This window comes from Papaver somniferum, chromosome 2, assembly GCF_003573695.1.
Source record: "Papaver somniferum cultivar HN1 chromosome 2, ASM357369v1, whole genome shotgun sequence".
NCBI lineage: Eukaryota > Viridiplantae > Streptophyta > Magnoliopsida > Ranunculales > Papaveraceae > Papaver > Papaver somniferum.
Window position 1 is genome coordinate 148,296,074 of NC_039359.1, and position 17,865 is coordinate 148,313,938.

The 17,865-nt window shown below is 36.0% G+C and overlaps 1 protein-coding gene across 1 annotated transcript; it reads right to left on the reverse strand.

Moving 5' to 3' along the window:
• Window positions 1-532: 532 nt before the first annotated feature.
• Window positions 533-2,711, reverse strand: LOC113352181. The gene is made up of 4 exons (XM_026596031.1): window positions 2,644-2,711; window positions 2,244-2,490; window positions 1,652-2,069; window positions 533-1,546 (listed from the first exon to the last, which is right to left on the reverse strand). Exons 1-4 carry the CDS (start codon window positions 2,709-2,711, stop codon window positions 1,299-1,301), a joined length of 981 nt encoding a protein of 326 aa, XP_026451816.1. The 3' UTR covers window positions 533-1,298.
• Between the last annotated feature and the right edge of the window lie 15,154 nt (window positions 2,712-17,865).

Sequence of the window (17,865 nt, forward strand, 5' to 3'; positions counted from 1 at the left end):
AAAATCGCGCGTTTCCATAGAAAACGCTGGCGTCATGATGGTTGTCGCCCGAGTTGTTGGTGAAGGCGCGCTTCCTTGCAACAGACGCGCGTCTGATGGTGCGACTCGATGTTCAAATGAACAGATCTGTTCATTTGAACATCCATTTTCTTGGTTTGTTCATCCCATAGTGGGATCAAATTCATCCCATACGAATTGCTCTAAGCACCCTTGTTGCCTGACTCTTTCACTGGGTATCAGTTTTTCCAAGCCCAAATATAAATTTTAGATTTCCTGCACCCCTCTAGAAATAATTTTACACCCCCTAGCAGAACCACGTATATCAAAGCCAAACAAAAATGAGAATTCCACACCTGTCAACTGTCAAACACTTGAAAAAAAAAACATGAAGGCATGATCAGAAGATAGACCGCATCACTGGTCATTCTTTGAAGAAGAATTGCAGGAGATGTAGACCAAATCTTTGTTAATTACTGCTAGTGTTAATTGTTTTGAACTTTTTGGAGTGGATATGGTTTTTTTTTTTTTTTTCTTTTTCTTTTTGGTAGTTGACAACAAAACCCAAACAAGAAGAAAAAGAAAACTGAACTAGATCAGGACAGCGTCAGTAGAAAGACTATCCAGAATAAAAGAAGGGATTTGGGCAGATGTCCAACAGTTCTGGACATTATGCTTCACAGCATAAGATGCAAGATTATGAGCAGCAGAATTAGCTCTTCTCTTTACAAAGTTATACGAAATAGACGAAAACTGATCAGCCAAGAAAGTAATACATTCAATTGTTCCCAGAATTCTCCAAGGAGTATGACCAGCTTCACCATTCAATACCTTCACCACAGTTTGGCAATCGCCTTCAACAATTATACTTTGAAGATGCAGTTTGTGTCCCAGCTCCACAGCTAATAAAAAACCATATGCTTCTGCCACCTGAGGGAAAGTTTGGTTGTAGATAGCAGTAGAAACGGCGACAATGTTACCATTGTGATCTCGTGCAATAGCAGCAGCTGCAGATTTCCCCAAGAGGATGGCCGCGTCAACATTAATCTTGATGAAGTTCTCAGGTGGAGGGCACCAAGCCAAAATTTCCAGCTGCACTGTATCGCTAATTACATCAATGATATTTGCGGAATCACTGGTGTCATCCATTCGAAAGCATGTATTGAACCAATATGAAGCATCGCTAATGACCGTCTGGATTTGGGGTATGATATGCTCAAAGTGTAGCTTGTTTCGAGCCCTCCGAATAGCCCAGAATAGGCACGCTCTTAAACAAAAAGTGTACCCATTATCCTGAATGTTCAACCATCGTGACAGGCATTGCTTGACAGTAAAAGAGTCGTCGTCAACAGTTCTGTAGGTGAGAGGGGATCCAAACAAGATTGCTTTGGAGAGTTGACAGTTAAGGAATAAGTGGTCAATCGTTTCTGATTATTTCCACAGAACTGACATTCTGTTGGCATACCTCCGATAACCTTCCCAAGTTTGTGTAGAGTACCCACACTTTGGTGAATAATCCTCCATACAAGAATTTTATTTTTGGAGCTAGCTGGTCAACAAAAATTTTTCCATGGGAAAGAATTATCACTAAGGAACGAAAATTCCGCATTGCAATCAGCCAATAATTTTTGAAATGATTTGGCAGTGTACATACCATGGTTGGTGAGACTCCATATGAGTTTATCTTCGGATGCAGCTCTGCAGAGAGGAATGGAACCAATTTGTGCAGCAATGAAAGGATCAAACAGTTGGTTAACCAGGTCCATGTTCCAACTTTTATCTATTTCGATAATCAAATCTTTAACAGTGATAACCTGTAGAGTGCCGTTAGTGGGAATCGGAGGAGTATGTCCTGGAACGGAAGCAATCCATGGATCAGACCAAACTTTGATTGAAGAACCATCACCAATAAGCCATAGACATCCATTTTTGAGGTACTTCCTGCATTCAAGAAGCGCTGACCAAGTGGATGAACACTTCTGAGGTTTGTTAACAATCCAGAAAGAATTCCCTCTTAGATATTTTGCTTGCAATAATTTCCCCCAAAGAGTGTCAGGTACGGATAAGAATCTCTACGCCAACTTCGCCACAAGCGCCATATTAAGATGTTCAAGAGACCTCAGCCCAAGTCCTCCTTGTTCTTTGCTAATAGTGAACCAATTCCAATTTATATAATGCATTTTCCTTTCTTTTCTTGAGTGCCCCCACCAAAAATTTCTCATTGTTTGATTCAGCTTGTGAAGTACCGCTTTAGGAACCAAATTAGTAGCCATGTAGTATAGTGGAATCAGAGAAAGCACTGATTGGATAAGAGTAGTCCTCCCAGCATGAGATAGAAAATGTTTTTTCCAGCCACACAACTTAGCATCAAATTTCTCAATTAGAAAATCATAAGAGTTTACCCTATTGCCACACTTCAGAATTTTAATACCCAAATATTTGTCCTCGATTTCCATCTTTTGAACACCCAAACTTATGATAACTTCGCTCTGCCTATCAACAGAAACAGATGTGCTAAAGATAATAGCGGATTTGTTTAGGTTCACTTGTTGACCAGATCAAGCAGTATAGTCATGAAGAATTCTGGAAATAGCGGCTATTGTTCGCTCATTCATAATCCCGAAGAGCATAACATCATCTGCGAACATTAGATGGGACACAGGAGGTGCCCGTCTATTTAGTCTGTAACCAGAATACAGCCCATCCATCTCCATTCTCATAATAATACTAGAAAGACTTTGTGATCAGAATATAAATAAGTAAGGCGAAAGGGCACATCCCTGCCTGATACTTCTTTCACCTCGAAAAAATCCTTCTGGTTGACCATTCAGCAAGACCGAAAAAGAAGTAGTTTGCACAGAATTCATTATTAATGAGTGAATAGAACCAGTAATGCCAAAACTATGCAAGACCATACTCAAGAAACCCCAGTGAACCCTGTCGTAAGATATGCTCATATCAAGCTTGAGGGAAAAAGAACCAAGAACCGAATCAGAGTTGTTCATTGAGTGAACAAGCTCTTTAACTGCAACAATATTATCAATTATCTGCCTTCCCGGAATGAAAACAGATTGGTTTTTCTCAATCAGTTCGTCAAGAAAAGGGCTGAGTCTCTTAGTTATTATCTTGGTTACCACTTTGTAAAGGACATTACACAAGGAGATGGGTTTGTAATCAGATGGGCATGTAGGGTGTTTAACCTTTGGGATTAAGGCCAAGTATGTGTGATTAAGACCTAGAGGTAGGGATGAAAATCTGAAACAGTCTTGTATGAGATGAATTACCTCATCACCAATGATATGCCAACTTTTCTTGTAAAATAGAGCAGGATAGCCATCTGGTCCCGGGCTTAGGCTTCATGTGTTTTATAACAGAGATAATTTCTTTAGCTGATGGGACAACACCAAGCAACCTGCATTCTGACTCGGAAAGAGCATTAGAGTTATCCAGAGAAAACAAATTCGGAGAAACTGAATTATCAGCAGTAAAAACTTGTTGGAAGTGAGAAACGAGCAAATCTCTGATCTTTTCATGATCAGATATCCACTCTCCACACTCGTTCTTTAGGGTGATAATTCTATTTTTGTTCCTTCTATGGAGGACTGACAAGTGAAAAATATGGGTGTTTTTGTCATTACTAGGTATCCAAATGGATTTGTTTCTTTGTTCCCAAAACATTCTTTCTCTTTTCATTAGAACTTCAATATTTTCCAGAATTATTCTTTCCTCCTCTCTAATGTCTGTTATATGTGCTCTTGATTGCAAATCAGAAAGCTTTTGCCTTTCAACTTCCAGTTCTCTATGAATATTTCCGAAGGTATTATTGCTCCACTTGGTCAACAGTATGCCTAGGAGTTCAAGCTTGTTGGTGACACTTCCACTCAAAGATTTCCAGTTATTTTCAATTAGATGAAGAAATTGTGGATGGTCCGTCCAATGGAATTCAACTTTGAACTGCTTCTTCCTTTTTGGCCCTTTTCTAGAAGTGCTTGGTAAGATAGGCGTGTGGTCACTACTGATCCTTAGAAGATGAAGAACTGTTGCATCCTCAAACAAAATTCTCCACGAAGCACTACAAAGGGCCCTGTCGAGCCTTTCGAAAATTGGAGAATTAAATCTTGAATATCTGCACCATGTGAGAGCCGGACCTGAGAACTTCAACTCAATAACATCTCTGTCTTGTATTAAGTTGGTAAATTCTTTGCAGTTGGAAGTAGAGCTTGAGGCGCCACCATACTTTTCAGATTTGCCAGCTATCACGTTTAAATCTCCAATTAAACACCATGGTTTATATATACCAGCAATCATAGTTGAAATGCCTAGCCAAAAGTCATTCCTTAAATTCTGTCTAGGAGGGCCATAGATACACAGAAGTTCCGATTGAGGAATGGAATACTGTTTATCAATGAGACATCTAACAATATTTGGAATCAACACTTAACACAGTAAGATCAACATCTTGCCAAAACAAAGCTAGACCTCCACTTTTTCCAATCGACGGGACAAAATGATGGTGACGAAAGTTAAGAGAATTACAAAAATTCATACTGTTCCTTTTGTTCAGTTTGGTTTCAGAAAGAAAAAGTATTGAAGGTTTGGAAGCTCTGAGGAATGAACTCAGGGTTGAAACTGTCATGTCATTCCCCATACCGTGACAGTTCCATGACATCACTAACATGATCCTTGCAGCTTTTCAAGGATAGCCGCCAAATCCTTTATAGAGATAAAAATTGAATTGCAGAATACCTTATTTGGGGGATCACAATCCATTGGTGATGGAGATCTCTTACAGCCGGAGAGAGGAACTGAACCACCATTATTATTATTCTTTGATTCCCTCGCAACTCTTTCCCACCCTTTTTTTTTTTTTTTGAAACAGGACCTAGGGTTTTTTCTGAAGATTTAGATTTCGTTGAGGCATAAATTGGGAAAAGAGGTGGTGTTGTGATTACAGAAACTTGGGCGGTGGTATCTGAACTGCGGAGATGAGTAGTAGATGGAAAAATTTTTTTTTGGGCTCGGACATGGTGGATTAGTTGTCTCGGCAGATAAACTGGGCCCTGATGGTTTTTGTAAAATGGGTGGTAGCTGATTCTTTTGGTGTGTGGAAATCTGGGTACGGGTTAAAACTAGGGGTGAGCAAAAAGTCCAGAACCGCGGATTTCATCAGTATCCGTCCGCAAAATTGCGGATGAAACCCAATCCACAAGATTTATGGGCCGAATGCGGGTGAGATTCTCAAATCCGCACTTTTTAGCGGTTTGATTGCGGTTGGACTTTGATATCCGCGGATCGAATTACAGAAGGCCATAATATTTTCGATGCCATCCCAATTCATAGTTATGACTGATGATGAAGATGCGTAAATGTTGTGAAGGGTGGTGGAATAATTTTATATTTTGTATTTTGGTATTTTGACTAAATGTAATGTGATTAAAAGTGACAATATCATATCTATTTGATTCACATTATGAATGAAGTATTTTGAGTAGAAATACGAGTAGGTTGAGCTAATTTGAGTTGAATACCAGGTCTCAGGGTTATTTACGGTTGGTAACAAGAATTCCATTACGAACCGTAAGTATATTCAAAAACTAATTTTAACTTCCATTGTCATTTACGGTTGGTTACGATAATCTAGTTACCAACCGTAACTAACAATGGAAAATAAGATCAACCAAATATAAGTCATTTAAAACCATTAAACCATGTTCATTACTAAACCAACAATACAACCATTACAAATATAAATGACATTACAACTCATTCATTCATGCGACTTACAAGGATACTAATATTCAGGTCTACGAGTGCGATATAACTCTTTAAGGATGTAGAAATGCGGTAAGTATTGTGAAAAGATGGGGGTACCTTAATATACCTCAATCTAAAACTTTTCCACCTATAAGTCCTTTTCCAAAAGTGATTATCTATGGACTGAGTCGAGACCATACAACTAATCTGTTCACACTTCATGTGATCGTCTATGGATACAAGATCGAGAAAATACAACATCGAAGTATGTTTATTTGATAATGGGTTCGGACTTAACCAAACTGTATAGGATTGTCCATCAAGTAAAATAGGAATTAATGTTTGTGCGATTTACTTTAAATTATAATAAACATAATTATAATTGCGGAAAATAAAAGTAAATGACAAATCATGATTTTGTTAACGAGGAAACCGCAAATGAAGAAAAACCCTGGGACCTTGTCCAGAATTGAATAATCTCGCTATACAAAATCAAACCAACTTCGTATAGTTGAGACCAAGCAACTAAACCTATAGTTCACCTAGTTTCCTCAGTATTACTGCGCCTCCTGTTAGAGCATAGCTCGGTTGAACCCACCAAGCGTTGGTATGTCAAGTTTGGTTGTCATATTTTAGTGAATCAAAACTCATGTTAAGATTCGCTTGATTATGTACTAGAGTTAAACTTCGTATAGGTTAGCTTGAAAGTATTAGGATATGAGACATTACAAGTATTGCGAAGACTTGAAGATGTGAAGAAGCAAGGAGCTACAACGACAACAATCATCCTTCCACTTGAGCTTAATGATATTTGACTTGAACTGTTTCTTTCCCTAACGTATCTTTCAAGTCGTGCATATTGAAAACATAACTGTGAAGCACATTTTGATCTCTAGATAGACATAGTATTAAGGAATACAATACGAGGTTTATTGCTTAACCATTAAACTTTGTAGATAAGACATCGCCGTAATCATTTGAATGCTATTGTGAATATATATGGGTATGAGGTGAGGATTTCATCCTAGGGAACAATGTTTACATGTGTTCTAAGGAAGTAAGTTCATAAACTTGTTTGTGTACAGAAAATGAAATTGCCAGGTGTTATTGGTTTTGTTATTCATTGCTTATCTTATGAACAACCAATATGTGTGATAGAGTATAACCGCTCACAACTTGTCGTTTTCTTGGTAGAACTGTTCACAAATCCCTAACTTATGTATTGGTATAACTTTTATTAGTAAAACCGATCTTAAGTAATCACCTGTGGTATGATAGGATTTTGTATGTATGACCTTGTAAGGGAAAGGGAACCGGTCCTTGTAAGGGAAAGGGAACCGGAACCGGTCATAGTAAGGGGTGCAGTACATCAAAGGGAACCGATCCTTGTATGGGGTGCAACAAGGTTTATAGCAGAAAGAGGAACCGATCCTATGGACATGTGCAACATATATAAGTTAGATACCAATATATGTGAGGAACCGATCCTAGTACCCAGTCAATCGAACTTTTGGGAAGCTAGCATGACTATGCATAGTACTCACATGGAGGTAGAACTGAAACTTGTTTTGGTAGAACCGTAAACCCATGATTGTGATTGAATGTTGGTTTGATCAATCACATAGTTCTTGAAACTCATATGAACCAATTCTAAACTTGTTTGGAAGTGTGGCAGATCGATTTCAAGGTTGTAAGTGTGAAAGAGAACTTACAAAGTTAAGATGTCGACAAACTTTGAACAAGTGCTATGAATGTTTATTTCTATAATTGTTCAAAGATATTCCTTAAAGGCTAAGGGAAGAGAATCCCAGGATCGAAACATAAGTAAGTTAAGAATCTTTTAATTAAGGTTATTAATTTCATTTTGTAGGGAAATTACAGAATTAGTAATGTGCATTTATCAATTAGATTTTCCGAGAGATTTCGTTCGTTATTTTTGGACATACCATTTCCAGGAATTATGAAAACCGAATCTGTGATTTTATGAATATCTTGAGAATATTTTCGGTTTTGGAAATTCCTTGGTGTCCAAAATTCCTTGTCTATAAATGCACGAAGTTTGCCTTTCTAGCAAACTAATCCTTCGTAACAACAGACTTCCTCTTTTGTCTTTGTTACTGGTGTAGCCGCCTATCAGAGAGGAGAGTAATATAATTAGGTGAAATCTTTTACGGTCGCTCGTTTTAAAGTCTTCTTTGGGATTGAGAAGCTCTAGCGCGACCCGTTGGTGGGAAACTAGATAATTGTGATTTATCTTTATTTTCGATTGATTTGATTGACTAACGGTGATTGAAATCTGATTGCACCTAGTTTGTTTATTCTTGAGAATCTTCTCTTCTGATATAAGATTCACTCAAACTAGTTCAGAGTTTCGACAGGGATCTTTACACTGTTGTTAGTTCTAAAGAAGATCTTGTGATAATCCATTGTTAACAGACTCCTTTCTGTGCGTGATTGATCACAAGATATTCAAGTGATTGTGTGCAGGTTTTTATTGAAGATTTAAGAAGATTTGAAGACAAAGAAGATATTGAAGATCTGACTTGGATTTTATAATCTTTGGTGTGTACAATACTTGTTTCGGTAAAAGAGGATCCAATTAATAATCGGTTTATCCTTGTGGTAGATTGGATTGATTAATAGAGTGGATCGGTATCAACACGGTTCTTCGGATTAAAGGTGTTCTTGGCTTAATCTTAAACAATTACCTTTGGGTGATTGAACATAAGATAGATTTAAGGACCTGGCGAAGGAGTTTATGTTAAGATAAACGGAAGAGCCTTTGTCCAACTCATATCACTTGGTTGAATAGAGTTTATACCAAACATATTTTTTGTTCCTTTACTGTTTGGAATACGAACCAAAGGAATTGTTCCAAGTACGTGACTTATTCATAAGTCAGGAGGCGTGGGAATACAGATGGAACTAAGTGAACTATAGGGTTAGTTACTTGGTATCAACTATACGAAGTTAGGTGTAATTTTGTGCAGCGGCTTAATCATGAGAGTATTCAATTCTGTACTAGGTACCGGGGTTTTTCTGCATTTGCGGCTTCCTCTTTAACAAAATCTTGCTGTGTCATTTATTTTTATTTTCCGCATTATAATTGTTTTATTATAATTAAAGTAAATCACACAAATGTTAATTCATATTTACTTGATAATCAATCCTATTGTGTTTGGTTAAGTCCGAACCTTTGTATCAAGTAAACATACTTCGTTGTTGTATTGTCTCGATCTTGTATCCATAGACGATTACACGAAGTGTGAACCGATTAGTTGTATTGTCTCGACTCAGTCCATAGACAATCACTTTCGGAGAAAGGACTTATAGGTAGGAAAAGTTTTAGCTTGAGGTATATTTGGGTACCCTTGCCTTTTCAATTGGTATCAGAGCAGGCAAACACGAAAAGATTTAACAATCTGTGTTTGGTGCGATCCAACCTATAAGAATGAATCCAAATGATGATTCAGTTAACGTAAGTCAAGATGATAAGTCCGGTCTTGAAGATAACACCCTGTGTGAATCTACTGATCAATCTGATCTCTACAATGTAGACTCAAGTGATTGGAAAACTTTCCTTCAAAAAGAACTTGATGAGATTTCTGAAGATGGTGATTCAGAAATTGATTAAGATGTTGAAGAAGATTTGTATGAATACTCTTCATTACTAGAGGTTGTCTCTACAAAGAAACTATCTTCTTCAGATGTGATTGGACTTCTTGCTCCTAGTAGCAGAGAAAACAGAAAATTGAGAAGTCTTTTCTGGCCTTTTCCATGGATATCAGACCTCTAGATATCTTCTTAAAGACTACAAAGAAAGTCTTACTAAAAAACCCTTGAATTTGAGAATCTAAACAGGAAACATTTCTTGTTGAATAAAAAAGTTTTTGAGACAGAAGCTTTGATTAATTATAAACATTCAACAAGTAATGTTCAGTAGAAGTCTGATTCTGTGAAAGGAAATCCTCTTGAAGATCAACTAGCTGAAGCTCTTGAAAAAATCAAGATGCTAGATGAAGAAGTTGTGAGGCTGAGAAGACTTAATGAAAGCACAATTAACTTATCTTCCATGTTAGACGCAGGTAGATGTCATGGCGAAAAACGAGGATTATGATATGACGGAATTGATACTTCATCGATCAACAAAGAAGTAAAATTCGTAAAGGGGGTATGTCTGCCTACTCCTGAAGATCCACCGGTACAAACTACTGAAGATTCATCGGTAAAAGTATGCTTACATGATTCACCCAAGTGCTCAAGTGAGATTCCACCAGAAAAGGTCTCTGAATACAAACAGAAGAAGAGTCCAACTAATAAGCAGTATGTTGACCGAAATTCTCATAAAGGTAAGCCTAAAAACTACACACCTTTCAATAAGCATTGTTTTTATTGTAGAGAAAAAGGTCATAAGCAAAGGGAGTGTATGATTCGAAAGATACATAATGCTCTATCATATGTCTCAAAATAGTTGGATAACTTCTTTTTGAAAAAACTCTCAGATCACCACCGTCCATGAGACAAACGAATTTTTACAAAAATTCAAAAACATGTCCAAAGGGAAACAACCCTAAAAGGAGAAATAATGTAAAGGGTAATACCTTCTTCAATAAGGATATGAGATCTAATGTTTCAAGGTGGAAAGATGCAATGTCTCTAGAAATGAAGAACATACATTCAAAGTCTACCTACAAATTGATACCAAAATCTGAGAAGGTATCAAAAGGAAAGTCATCTAAAACAAAGTCAAAAAGGGACAATCTTGTATTAATCCTAAACAAAGATGACTATGAAAGTCTAGTAGTTAGACTCAAACAGGATCTAGAGATATCCAGTGATATCAATGTGAAAACATCTTTTGATGATTTACTACAAAGTAGAAAAACAAGGGAGGGGCCGAACAGGGTTCTAAAATAATTGTTTCCTCACTTCTGTAAGGAAAGTGTTATTCTTAGGAATTGAGTTTTTTTTAAAAAAAAAAAACTTTCCTTTTTGGTCTAAAAAACAAGGAATATAAGTAGGTCCGATTTTGGCCACTTTGTAATATAGTATTACAATGCTTTCGCCGTTTGAAGAAAATAAGGAGGACTTGACAGAAGAAGTTGAGGAAATAATTAGCTCTTGTATTACCTTACCTCGCTCAAAAATTCTTTACATGATCCTTTTCATGGTAGAAGGAAAAGAACGGTATGATGTTGTCTGTGATTTTTGTGTGGAAAATATTGAAAGGACTCTTGGGTGTAGTTGCACATATTATGAGAAAATAATATATGGAATCTTTTCCGATTATTGTTCCTTTCCTATCAAGACTACACTCTCAACAATTTTTGCTCAAAATTTGTTTGGGGGAACAATGGAACTCATTGGAAGAAGATATCTTCTCAAGGATGATCTTTTTTATGCTAAAATAAGTATCGGTGGATACAAAGAATCTATTGCAAAATATAGATGGCCTGAAGACCTTGGAGAATTTAGAAGAAATTTAGATTTCACTAAAGAAGAAGAAACAAAAATTGAGGTTCTTCTAAAAGAGTTCTCCAGTAAGGCATGCAATGCAATGATGAGATTAGATTCTTATTTGAAACTAGGATACTTTATGAAAAATCTAGTTAAATAGACATCAATATTTTATTTCTTTCATTGATTTTATTGGTCTATTATGAATCAAATTATTTGATTAGTAATTTTTCTTGTGATAGTTTTCGGTTTACATAGCATGTGCTTAATTGCTTTTACCTTATTGCTATGTATGTTTATGGGATGTTTGATTTCAGTTTTACTACCTTAATATTCGATTTCATATATTGTGAACCCTCATGGTTTGGGTGACTTTTTGATTTAGCGGGATTAAGTTCTAGCCCTAGTAGGTAGGCTTTTTCAAAGGATTATGAGGGGTTCTAATAGAAACAGTATGTGAAAAAGTCACAATATGTTGAATCGGTTTTGGTTTAGCATAAAAGCATATGTGTTTCGACAGTTTTCAACTTTTGCTTGCAATTGTTAAAACTGGTTTTCAACCTTTCTCTGGTAAAGGTTGAGGTGTATTATTATTCTTTTGTTCACGCATAAGGATGACAACGTGGTGATATTTCGATATCAATTCTCCATGGACTAAGATGAAATCATATTGGAGAAGTGGATGCGAAATTTGAGGTAACAATCTTGTTAGTTAATTGTTTTCCTATTTAAGAAAATCCTGAGTTTATATTATATATATTTGTTGCATTTGCTTAACAAAATTTCGGTTCAATTGATATTTATTCCATGATGTGTGTGTGGATGTGTTCCGGCTAAGAAAAACTATTGTTATCTTGCTTTTATTGTGTGGTACCAATTGTTTACACTTACAAAATTTCGGTAAAATTGACGTGTGTGTGTGTGATTCAATTGGTTCCGGTTAAGAAAACCTATTGTTATCTTGCTATTGTATGGTATCAATCGTTTAGGCTTACAAAATTACGGTGCAATTGCGGTGCTTATAATGTCTATGTTGTTTCAATTGCTTCCGGTTGAGGTGAATAATTATGCAAGTTGAATTTATTTTGGTTTGTATGAATTATTTATGGCTTAACGAAATAATATGTGTACGGGATTAGTTGTTTAGTCCAATTCGATTCCAGATAAGAAACTAAGTTAATTCTGAACTTAGTTAGACTTATCGAAGTGAGGTTTCGGTTATTCAAGTCTAATTGAATGCCTAAACAAGAAATGCTAGTTAACTAACCTAGTAGTTGTCTTGTTTAAAATTGAAAGGTCTAAGTTTATGGATAATTAGAGCATGATGAGAAAAATGGAGTTTATTCTTTATTTTGGTCTTATCGAATTAAACAGTTGTTTTTGAACAATCGGTTTAGCAAAGGAACTAATATGCTTAGTTGTTTTTGGTTTTCTAAATTAAATTGGAAAAATTATTTCGGTCAATTGTTTCCTTGGTAACATATCACAATAAGGCTACTTGTAGTTTCGGTTTTGATATTGGTTATCAGAACATGATTTGTGGAACCCTCGTGCCTAACTCTACATGTTTGCAAGTGTATTCTGAGATTTGTAAGATTCTTTTCGTGTTGTCCTTTATTTTTTCGTTTCTTTGTCATTTTTGTGACAAAAAGGGGGAGAAATATATGGAGTAAACAAGTGATTCTGGCATTGATGTTTTATATTGATTGGCATCACTAGGGAAAAGAACATTGGTACTTGAATATTTTTATCTAACGAAAGAATGAAAGCACAGAATAAGGGGGAGTAACATGTCATATGATTGGCATAACAAAGACGTGTGGATTGAATATCTACCTATCTTCCTTAGGGGGAGTAATAGCTTTATTATTATAATGTCAACAACGACATTTTCAAGGATTGGATGTAAGCAGTTTCACTGTGTTGTTGAATCGGGAATTAAGCGGATTGTAATGAATTATTGTAATTTGTTTATCCATATGATGTAAGAGTTTTGTCACTAAAATTGACAAAGGGGGAGATTGTTAGAGCATGGCTCGGTTGAACCCAACAAGCATTGGTATGTCAAGTTTGGTTGTCATATTCTAGTGAATCAAAACTCATGTTAAGAGTCGCTTGATTATGTACTAGAGTTAAACTTCGTATAGGTTATATTGAAAGTATTAGGATATGAGACATTACAAGTATTGCGAAGACTTTAAGATGTGAAGAATCAAGGAGCTACAACGACAACAATCATCCTTCAACTCGAGGTTAGTGATATTTGACTTGAACTGTTTCTTTCCCTAACGTATCTTTCAAGTCGTGCATATTGAAAACATAACTACGAAGCATATTTGAACTCTATATAGACATAGTATTAAGGAATACAATACGAGGTTTATTGCTTAACCATTAAACTTTGTAGATAAGACATCGCCATAATCATTTGAATTCTATTGTGATTATGGAAGGGTATGAGGTGAGGATTTCATCCTAGGGAACAATGTTTACATGTGTTCTAAGGAAGTAAGTTCATAAACTTGTTTGTGAACCGAAAAGGAAATTTCCATGTGTTATTGGTTTTGTTATTCATTGCTTATCTTATGAACAACCAATATGTGTGATAGAGTATAACCGCTCACAACTTGTCGTGTTCTTGGCAGAACTGTTCACAAAGGCCTAACATATGTATTGGTATAACTTTTATTATTAAAACCGATCTTAAGTAATTACCTGAGGTATGATAGGATTTTGTATGTCTGACCTTGTAAGGGAAAGGCAACTGATCCTTGTAAGGGAAAGGGAAACGATCCTAGTAAAGGAAAGGGAACCGATCCTAGTAAGGGGTGCAGTACATCAAAGGGAACCGATCCTTCTATGGGGTGCAACAAGGTTTATAACAGAAAGGGGAACCGATCATATGGACATGTGCAACACATATAAGTTGATACCAATATATGTGAGGAACCGATCCTAGTACCTAGTCAACCGAACTTTTGGGAAGCTAGTGTGACTATGCACAGTACTCACATGGAAGTAGAACCGAAACTTGTTTTGGTAGAACCGTAAACCCATGATTGTGATTGAATATTTTTTTGATCAATCACATAGTTCTTGAAAGTCAGATGAACCAATTCTAAACTTGTTTGGAAGTGTGGAAAATCGGTTTCAAGGTTGTAAGTGTGAGAGAGAACTTACAAAGTTAAGATGTCAACAAACTTTGAACACGTTCTATAAATGTTTATTTCTATAATTGTTCAAAGATATTCCTTAATGGTTAAGGGAAGAGAATCCCAGGATCGAAACATAAGTAAGTTAAAAATCTTTTAATTAAGGTTATTAATTTCATTTTGTAGGGAAATTACAGAACTAGTAATATGCATTTACTAATTAGATTTTCCGAGAGTTTTCGATCGTCATTTTTGGATAGAGCATTTCTAAGAAGTATTAAAACCGAATTTGTGCTTTTATGAATATCTTGAGAATATTTTAGGTTTTGGAAATTCCTTGGTGTCCAAACTTCCTAGTCTATAAATGCACGAAGTTTGCCTTTCTAGCAAACTAATCCTTCGTAACAACAGACTTCCTCTTTTGTCTTTGTTACTGGTGTAGCCGCCTATCGGAGAGGAGAGTAATCTAATTAGGTGAAATCTCTAATGGCCGCTCGTTTTAAAGTATTCTTTGGGATCGAGAAGCTCTAGCGCGACCCGTTGGTGGGAAACTAGATAATTGCGGTTTATATTTGTTTTCGATTGATTTGATTGAATAACGGTGGTTGAAATTTGATTGAACCTAGTTTGTTTATTCTTGAGAATCTTCTCTTCTGATATAAGATTCACTCAAACTAGTTCAGAGTTTTGACAGGGATCTTTAGACTGTTGTTAGTTCTAAAGACGATCTTGTGATAATCCATTGTTAACATACTCCTTTCTGTGCGTGACTGATCACAAGAGATTCAAGTGATTGTGTGCAGGTTTTTATTGAAGATTTAAGAAGATTTGAAGACAAAGAAGATATTGAAGATCTGACTTGGGTTTTACAATCTTTGGTGTGCACAATACTTGTTTCGGTAATAGAGGATCCAATTAATAATCGATTTATCCTTGTGGTAAATTGGATTGATTAATTGAGTAGATCGGCATCAACACAGTTCTTCGGATTAAAGTGTTGTTGGCTTAATCTTAAACAATTACCTTTGGGTGATTGAACATAAGATAGACTTAAGGACCTTACGAAGGAGTTTATGTTAAGATAAACGGAAGAGCCTTTGTCTAACTCATATCACTTGGTTGAATAGAGTTAATACCAAACAGATTTGTTGTTCCTTTACTGTTTGGAATATGGATCAAAGGAATTGTTCCAAGTACGTGACTTATTCATAAGTTAGGAGGCGTGGGAATACAGACGGAATTAAGTGAACTATAGGGTTAGCTACTTGGTCTCAACTATACGAAGTTAGGTGTAATTTTGTGTAGCGGATTAATCCTAAGAGTATTCACTTCTGGACTAGGTCCCGGGGTTTTCTGCATTTGCGGTTTCCTCGTTAACAAAATCTTGCTGTGTCATTTATTTTTATTTTCCGCATTATAATTGTTTTATTATAATTAAAGTAAATCACACAAACGTTAATTCTTATTTAATTGATAAGCAATCCTATTGTGTTTGGTTAAGTCTGAACCTTTGTATCAAGTAAACATACTTCGTTGTTGTATTGTCTCGATGTCGTATCCATAGATGATCACACGAAGTGTGAACCGATTATTTGTATTGTCTCGACTCAGTCCATAGACAATCACTTTCGGAGAAAGGACTTATAGGTAGGAAAACTTTTAGCTTGAGGTATATTTGGGTACCCTCGCCTTTTTAACTATGATTGGGTGAGAGTCGAAGAAAAAGTACATGGATCATATGTGGATACGAATACAGAGTTGAGGTTTGTCAACTTCAGAAAGTTTATGAGAAGCTCAAAAGAAGTTGACGAGCCATTTATCCATGCTTCTCAAGTTAGACAAGTTTTTTACTGCAAAGATGTGACAAGGGAGCGCTGGAATTTGGCTTTGGAATTTCCAATAAGATCAGACCCCAATAAGAATACTTTGGAAGATCCATTTGTCTTCATTGCAAATGCGAATGAAGCTCCATATATTTTGACAACTGTTGGAGATGATGAGTATTGGAATGGAGAAGCTCAGGTAAGGTTTCATATGTCTGTTCTTAATAGATTCGATATTTTTTATGTTAGCTCTTATACTTTCGTTTTAATTTCATTTTGTATAATTGGTTATCTTTCCAAGGGGGCCAGAAATGGGGATACACGTGAATGAACTTGCCCAACACCTTATAATTCCATTGGTGGAAATCATGTAGCTCTCTCTGCGCACATGTGAGTTGAAAACATACCCTCCTCCTTTGTGATTTGATTTTGCTACTTATTTGGGCAAGATATAATATAATAGAGTTCTGTCAGTGTGTGAATTGTGCGTGTGTTTTCATATGAGAGTGTGTATCGCACGTGAGAACTGTAAGAGTGAATGAGAGAGTCGAGTTATATGTATTCCCACCTGTTCTGTAAACTCAAATATCTTTCTTTCTATAATCAAAGACATTCAATTCATTGAATACTATCAAGATAGCATGCCGAATCTTGGGTTATAACATGTTGGCTATTGATACGATCTTGAACAGTATTCCCCTGTGATATTAGTATTTTCATACCAAAAGCATTCCACAAAAGTAATTCTCTTATAGTCCTTTTCTTTTCCTGAATTCCCTGCTTTCTTCATTCATATTTTCACTCTGGTTGCATGATTGTATACCTGCTACTGATGAGCCAACTGATGTTTACATGACCTAGATTTAGGTTTAATCTCTCAAATTACCTCACACGTGCTTCCAACATTAAAAGAAAGAATATGAAGTATACTTTAGTAACTTATTTTGTTCTATCGTATATTATGAACCGAACGAAGTCATTGTGCTGTTATTGATTTGCTTTGCATGAGCGACGTTATTTGTCGTATGTGAACCAGGGACACAACACATGGATGCTCTACTTGATATCATTTATGAAGAATTGGCTAAGTTCATCGTCATTGGAGGAGCTTATCATTTTGTTGTTTAACATGGCAGCTTATTATCTATTAGTTTAGCATTTTGTTGTTAGAACTTACTAGCTGGCTAGCTTGGACATGTATTGTCTTGAACCAGATTTTCATCTTTTTTGTGTAATTTTAAACCCAATGGAAAATGAATGAATGAATGTGGAATTCTCAAGTTTGAGTTAAATTTGAATTTCAGTTTGGGTTTAAATTTGAATTTCAGTTTGAGTTTAATCTGAGTTCCATTTAGATTAAATTTGAATTTCATTTTGGGTTCATTTGAGTTTAATTTGAGTTTCATTTGACTTGACTTGAACTTGATTTTGTTTGAGTTCCATTTGACTTAAGTTTGCCTTGACTTTGACTTGAGTTCCATTTGACTTGACCTTGACTTGACTTGACCTTGATGCAGTTACATTATTCCAGATTTAGCCATTCAGGCATTTCAACAAATCTGAATTAATTTTTTTTTATATATTATAATTTAAATCTGAGACTCACGGTTGAGGGTCTGTGCCTCGCTACTCTTGAAATCAGTCGTTATTTGGAGACTCACGGATAAGGGTCGTCCAAAATA